We start from the raw sequence: 7867 nt of genomic DNA, 5'->3' as shown, positions 1-7867 counted from the left end.
GAAAGAGGGATTTGGCCAACATATGGTCGAATATGTTGAGATCTGGCAATAAATGACCAAGGGACTCCTCTTATTTGCAGAAAGCGACGTGATTCTAATGTATAGATCAATCAAGTCGGTTGGAATTAGATTTTTATGAGAAGACCCACCAACCAACTCACTAGTCTCGGTTGTTGGAGCCTGAGACTTGTGGCCAACTATCACTGACTTTGGGTCGATCAGTTTTCGAGTTTGATTTAGGCGGTTGTGTTGGGTGGATCAAGTTTCGGTGCACTGTCTTGATTATCCCTAGTGTCAATAGCATTGTAACCGAGTAGAATTTATTGGTCTTTTTTATAAAGAGAATCAAGATTTGAATTTCCAACTCATGGTAACAATTGAATTTTTTTATATTAAAAAAAAAAAAAATTGCATAAGCATAAGGTGAAGGGGTAAGAAAAAGAAAATGACAAATTACAATTTACCCACTTGTGGTTTGACCGAAATTTAAGCTGTCTATCTGTGATTTAAAATTTGACACTTACCTAAAGTTAGTTCACTTAGAATTTCGTAACATATCTCTATTAAAAATAAAACTAAATATGTAGTTTTGCTCCACTTTTATGTCTCTATCCTCAAAAAATATAAAAATAAAAAATTAAATAAGATCAAAAAGAATCTAGTGGAATACTTTTATCATGAAATTTTAAATCACAGGTAATTTAAATTTCGGTCAAATTTCAAGTGAGTAAAGTGTCAAATAGACAACTTAAAGAGAGATGCTACGTCTACAACATTTTTACAACAAATCACAGGTGATTAGTTGTTATTGGTTCAAATTTGAAACTAACACTAAGATTATTTTTTTACCCTAACAATAACAACCTACCACTTAAGATTTGTTGTAAAAATATTATAGTCATATTATTTCTCCAACTTAAATTTTGACTAACCACAAGTGCGCACGTTATAATTTGCCAAAAAAAAGAAAAAAAGAAAGTGCCATTAAATAATACTAAAATATTGGGCCTTATCGCAATTTGCAAATCTACTTATTACGGATTTTGAAACGACACCCAGATTTTGAAACGTTCTGCAACTGCTCTGTAGCTCTCAGATCGGTGACTTGAGTGAGAAAATGGGGAACTCTTCGAAGGACGACTCGGCCAGCGACGGCGACACCTCGAGCGGCGACACTCCTCCGTCCAAATCGAGCCTCTACTCCGAGGGCGAGAAGGTCCTCGCTTACCACGGCCCTCGTCTCTACGAAGCCAAGGCACCCCCTTTTCCTTTTCTCTTTGCCCTAGTTTTTTCGAATTAGAAAAACAAAAAGATAATTTTGAGTTTACTTTACTTAATTATGTGTATTTCTTTGCCATAAGTTTATATTATCAGTTATACTTCTGCTTTTATTTTTGCTAAAGAATGAGATGAGAGTGTTAATTGCTTTGAGCTTAACCAGTTGGGGTATTTGAACCGCAATCCTGGACTGGGTGTGGTTTTCTGAGAAAATTTAGGGAAATAGTCCATTTGTAGCTGAATGATTAACAATTTAAGGTTGTGGCTACTGGTTGATGAGAAAATTAGGGACCTATAAAAAAATAAAAGGGTTTATTGAGTTTCAAATTGTTTTTTCAAATGTGGGTTTTGCGACTCTAATTTGAATCTGCTTCTTTACTGGCTGTATTGGTCTCTGTGGTCTCAAATTTGCACAAAAACGAAGATGTGGCTCGGTTAGCATGAGTATTAATGTTTGGTATAGTAATTAGGAAAAGAAAAAGGTTTGGTTCCTGTATAATTGGTACTATGTAATGTAAATTTATTGTCATGTTAGAATTTATTACTCTCTCTCCCTCTCTTTTTACTTTTAAAAAAAAAAAAAATTGTGTGTTAATAGTCTAATGAACTGTATTTTTCGATGTTATAGGTCCAAAAGGCTGAGCTTAGGAAGAAGGAATGGAGATACTTTGTTCACTACCTTGTAAGTTTGGCCTTTTTCTTCTCTTTTGATCTTTCCTGATTTCTTTGTGGTTGCCTAGGGCATATAATGGCTTGAGATAGAATTAAATTTTAATTCAGGCAAATATGACTGCTTGGTTTAGCTGAATATGTAGGGTGAATAAAGAATCATGTGATTATGGTAGTAAGTGACATAACTCTTGCTATTTTGCAGGGTTGGAACAAAAAGTGAGTATGTCTTCTGTTCTGCCTACTTTATTACATTGTTTGATTTCAGATTTCAAAAGTAATGAGGTACATAAATTAGAATTTAGAGCAACGCTAATATTTTGGAAACTCAACTATTTTGATCAACAAAAAGGCCCTGTGTTATTTTCTGGTACCAGGTAATCTGCAATTTGGATGTTGCTATTTGAAATGTGGTATATGAATTTCAAAGCTTGTTATTTATAATTATGTCACCTAATACACAATTATCAGAGTGGAAAGGTCATACCATTTGAAAATAAATTTAATGAGAAATAGATAAAAGGTTTGGTTTCTTAAAAGTTTCACAATGCTGACATTGGAACTATTGAAGTTCAAACTGTTACTTAAATCATTTAATTTACACTTAAGGATTAAAATTGAATATATACATTTTCAGTTGCAATACATGAATGCTGCAAAAAGGATATTATATATTGTTTTTCTTATTTTACTTTCTTATTTTCATAGCCTTTTTGTTTTTGAAGACACATAGAAATGTGGTTTATGGTTTACTAGAATACTGCTCGTATGATTTTAGTGGCTCCCTGCATAGATCATGAGCATATTTTATATACAACGGCCTGCAATTCTTCTTATTATTTTTACTGAATAACTTCTTGATAATTTATCATATTTCTGTGAAAGGAACTTGGTCACTTTTATTATGTTAGCTGGAAATGTCTGCTTCCATTAATAATTATGCCCCTTTTCAAAAAGGGAAACAGAAATCATTACAATGGCTTCGACATCTTTCCAACAGTTGGGACGAATGGGTAGGTGTGGACCGTCTGATGAAACATACTGAAGAGAATGTCGTGAAACAGCAGGCTCTTGACAAAAAACAGGGTGTAGACAAAAATGTAAAGTCAGGACGTTCAGCTCAGACAAAACCAAAAAGCTCTACAGGTTAGCTTTATTCTTTTTTAGATATGCATTAGTGTGTTAAAAGCTCAAGTAGCAGTTTCACAGAGCCTTCACTCCCTCTGGACATTCATTTGTGTTTGTGTATATGCATTAGGCCCTTTAATTACCATATCTAATAATCACTTAATTGACCAGTAAAGATTCCTTTTTTCCCCCTCAATCTTTTGGGGGGAGGGAAGTGGGTAACACTGTTGTAATCATGTTAAGGAGAGTACACATAAAGGCTCTACCTGGTGATGCTTCTTTCCCTTTTAAAACAATTAGCCTGGACAAAGTGCATATAACACCTCCCCCCCCCCCCCCCCAACATCAACAACAAAAGCACGCATACGCACCTCTCATCATATTCACTAGAAACTTACTGTACAAGCTCATTCCGTCTAGTCTTACCTTCCTATTATGGTAATACCTTATTTTATTACTCATATGGCTATTAATATAACTTATTATGCTTTTGAAATTGTAGATGCGAAAGTCGAGAAAGAAGACCTCAAGAATAATGGTATCCATTATTTCCACATCTCACTTCCTTTTCTCTTCTTAAAATTGGTTGTTTTCCATTATTTAATTGACTAACTATTCTTTATCATCAATATCATACGTATTGTTGCTACTGCTGTTGTTGTTGTTGTTTTCTGTTATATGTTGGTTTTATACTTACTTTGTTTGGAGGTCCTATCAAACTGCTGTGAAATTAGGGCGGTTGTACTCGAAAAGTGGAATAAAATTTGTTTCTATTTTCTTTCTCTCTTATAAGGTTGTAAAACTAAAAGTTCATGTGTTTGTGTAACATTTTTCTGCAATGGGAGGGATATTGAAAACTAGGCTTTCTGACCAGTTTAGTTAAGTCCCCTTTTACTTCTTACTTAAAATAGTAACAGATGATATCACTTGTACTCTATGTGATACTTTTTAACAAATCCCCTTCAAGATGGAGCATGGATATAATATTACGTTCACCAAGCCTTCTCAAGTTTCTTGGACTTAAGAAATTATGAGAATATGGTTTTTTCTCTCCTGGAACACTAAAGAACTAGAAATTAATTGCTAATTGTTTATTAGTATTGGAAGTCTATACAAAAAATAGAAGAGTCCATGGGGGACTTCATCCATGATGTCCACAAGGCGTTGAAAATTGGAAATAGTATTAGGAAACCTGTACTCCATATTGTCACCTTTATTTATTTAGTGATAAATATATGTTGGCCCCAAGGGAAGGAGAAAGTGGAGATTCAAACTAGCGACCTCCACTTCATGAGACGTGGTCTCTAGTCGTTTTGGACCCCTTCCATTCCATCAACTTTAATTTTTTCCTTTTTCTTTAATGCCCTTAACCCCTCATTCATAGTAAAATAATAATAAATGCAATGTAAACCAAATTAGATTTCTCAACTTTTCATGGCTTCTCAAACTTGCCAATGAGCTATAGTTTTTATTTTTATTTTTTTAATATATACAATAGTATTTGATCCTAGGGCATCATCTCTATGATGATTGTTCTTCTTCGGCTCAAGATATCAATTGGTTTTTGGTGTAGGCATAATTTGAACCCATGTCCCTCATTCAATAACAAGAGACTTTACATGTTGTGCTAGCTGGAACCCACTTCCTTATCTCTTAATAATGGGATGGCGGGTGAGGTCATGGGTTTAAAACCCACTAAGTGCGTGTGAAACTTATAAATAAATAAAAAAACTGCAAACACATCCCATTGCCATGTTTATTTGGGGAATTGGTGGAAGGATGAAAGTGGGGAGGAGGGAGAGGGAAGAGATTGATGAAATCCCCTTGTTTGGTAGGGGGCAAAAGGGGAGGGAGGGGGAGGCCAAACCCCCCAGGCCTACCAAAATCAATCCACCAAAAAGTGGGCTGATTTGAGAAGCTGTTAATGGGCTCTTAAGACAAATGTGTGAAATGTCAAGTTTATTCTCACTTTAAACCATTTTAATCAGGGCATGCTGGTAAAAATACATCCCCATATTCTCTCTCTCTCTCTCTGTTCCCCCATCCCCCTTCTAGCAGACAGCATGATGAGAGGTGGGCTTCCCCCTCACTTTCCCTTCTCCTTGCTCACTCCATCTCACTCAAACATAATTTTATTTTTATTTTTTTTATTCTCAAGTGATTTATTGTGAGTCATTGCAAAAAATATATGCTTGTAATCATTGAAAACTTGGTTTTCTTAATGATTTAACATGTTGAAATTTTTTTGCAGTGTCAAAAGGGAAGAAGCGAAAGAGTGAATCAGGCGTTGAGGTTTGGTTTGTATTATGGTCAAATATATTTCTTAAAGATTCTTGTTTTTCATATTCTGGATATTTTCAGATGCATTGGTTCTCACATGCTCTATATCTCTAGGTTGCTCTGCTATTTCTAGTTTTCCTCCCTTCTGGTAGACTTACAGCCAATAATTGTAATTTTTAGGGCTGTAATGATTATGTAAATTGTTCAATAAGCTTTACTGGCACAGATTTCAAGCAAAAAATGAATAAGAAGAAATATAGAGATATGATTTCACTATTTGGAGATTGATTGTTCTTTTTGTAATTTTTTTTTTTTTTTTTTTTTGCTTGAGGTATATGTATTTAATCTTTGAGTTGAGTGGACTTTGCTTGAGGTGAAACTGCCCATAAGATTATACATACACAAAGATGTTTCATAGTGATGTTGTTAAATTCAGCTGCTCTTTTTGTTTTTGATGAAACTGTCATTAATGCTAGACTAAATGTGCTTTCATGATTTTAAGAAGGACAATGTATCTCTGGAAAAGCTTGTCAAGATTCAAATTCCATCTACTCTAAGGAAGCAACTGGTTGATGATTGGGAGTTTGTTACCCAGCAGGACAAGGTAAGCTTGAAATGTTATTCAACACAATAAAAAAAAGGTACCTACAAAGTGTTGGAACACTTTTCTCCTATTATTACTGCAAGGATGCTTGAAAAATAATCACATTTTTTTTTCAGCCGATACATTTTCCTACTAAATCCTAATTTAGTAATATACTTGTATAGGGGGAAAAGCATGTAATTCAGTAATATATTGAAGGAAAATCCTTTTTTCTGCAGCTTGTTAAACTTCCTCGTTCACCAACTGTTGATGACATTTTGACGAAGTACCTTGAGTACAGGGCAAAGAAGGATGGCATGTAAGATTTACTTAATTCCTGTTGGAATTGCTTGGTGTCTATCATAATTAAATCTATATTCTAGATTCTTCTCCTTTTGTGTCTGTGGTTGTGATTTGAATTGTTGTTGCTTCTATAATTTGTTTTGCAATGATAAATTAAGATGTTACTTTTTTTCTTGCAACGTTGTTATTTGGGGGGGGGGGGGAATTATTTGGTTGCTTGCTAGGATATCATTCTCTGGATTAACCCTGAGGGGTAGCACAATCAGTTAAGTACTATGCCTCATGAAGCAAAAGTCACTAGTTCAGATTTCACCTTCCCCTCTACTTTAAAAAAAAAAAAGAAAAAAGATTTCAATATAAGATTTGAACATCAAAATTTTTAATTTTCTCAGTTTTTTGAAACCCTTGCCTTTGTAATAGGTCAATATTCTCTTTAACAATCTTCCTACAGATTGTGATAATTTTCAAAGATGATGGAGCACTTGGAAGCACGAACATGGAAAAATGCCCAAAGTGCCTGTGTTGGTCACAGACACTCCTGGGACACAGTTGCCCACAAGTTCGTGTAGTGTCTGGCGATTTTTTTTTTTTTTAAAATATTTTAGACATGACTGGGACACAGTCCCAACACAGTCTCAACCTGGAGGTGATTTTCCAAGAAAATTTTCTTTTGCATTTATTTGATCAATGAAGCTCTAGGAAGCATGAACATGGCAAAATGCCTAGAGAGTCCATATTGGTCACTGACATGCCTGGGACATGGTTGCTTACAAGTTTTTGTAGTGTATTTACTTATTTATTTTAGACATGGCTGGGACATGGTCCCCAACACAGAGGAGAAAAAATTAATTAAAAAAAGTAGAAAAAGAGATTTTTACAACCTAGCTCAATCTGAAACCTCAATTAGGCTTTAAGGCTGTAAATTTTCTATCGACCTCTCACTTTCTTGTTATGGAACACTGGAGTTTGTTATCTCTCTCTCTCTCTCTCTCTCTCTCTGAGCAGCACCTAGAGACTTTGGACTTGGCTCCTCAGTGCTCATCTTTGCTCACCGGTGCTACTCTGTCTGGTGTGATGCTGCTCTTCTTCTGCTTTTAGAAGTATCACTGACCCCTACACTGTCTCAAGTTCAAGTTCATTTTTTTCTCCCAAAAAAGTTTACCTTCAAACTGTTCCAACTCATAAAACCCTCCCTGTGTATTATTTAAACAAGTCTCATGATTAATTAAATAAGTCATGTGACTAATAGTGCATGTGGATGGTTTTACCAATTGCCACATAGCGGGTTGAAGGAGACTCCTCTAAATTGGTTTGGGGGAAAACTTTGTCCCCATCTTTTTTTCTTCTTTTTGTTTTAAACCTTTATTTCTATACTAGTCAAACAGTCTCATGTCTCCCGTTAGTGGCTGGCCAGTACCCAACTACACTATTAAGTCAATAAACGCTGTTATTCTTCTTCTTTTCTTTTTTTCTCAAGTTGTCTTTCTTTTTTTCCTCTCACGAATAGATATTACAATTTATTGATGTTTTAAATTAATTTTAGATATGTTTTCAAAGATTTTGATGGGTGTTATTTATTTTCAAAACCTAAAATAAACATAAGATATGCTTCAAAATATATATATA

The 7867-nt window shown here is 34.7% G+C and overlaps 1 protein-coding gene across 4 annotated transcripts; it reads left to right on the top strand.

Annotated features, from left to right (window-relative positions):
- The first annotated feature begins 1019 nt into the window (after positions 1–1019).
- LOC115995241 (protein MRG1) lies at positions 1020–6287 on the top strand. Of its 4 annotated transcripts, none has more exons than XM_031119731.1 (8): positions 1021–1255; positions 1907–1960; positions 2153–2166; positions 2948–3093; positions 3578–3613; positions 5327–5367; positions 5861–5959; positions 6178–6287. In XM_031119731.1, the coding sequence occupies exons 1-8, from the start codon at positions 1118–1120 to the stop codon at positions 6259–6261; spliced, it is 612 nt and encodes a 203-aa protein (XP_030975591.1). In that variant the 5' UTR covers positions 1021–1117; the 3' UTR covers positions 6262–6287. The 4 variants fall into 4 exon arrangements, with proteins under 4 accessions (XP_030975589.1, XP_030975591.1, XP_030975588.1 ...); XM_031119730.1 differs by having other exon boundaries at positions 1022–1255; positions 5858–5959; XM_031119729.1 differs by lacking the exon at positions 2153–2166 and having other exon boundaries at positions 1020–1255; positions 2913–3093.
- Positions 6288–7867: the final 1580 nt, after the last annotated feature.

Source organism: Quercus lobata, chromosome 6 (genome assembly GCF_001633185.2).
Source record: "Quercus lobata isolate SW786 chromosome 6, ValleyOak3.0 Primary Assembly, whole genome shotgun sequence".
Lineage (NCBI taxonomy): Eukaryota > Viridiplantae > Streptophyta > Magnoliopsida > Fagales > Fagaceae > Quercus > Quercus lobata.
Note: the sequence above shows the minus strand (reverse complement) of the source record. Positions and strands in the feature narration are given on the sequence as shown.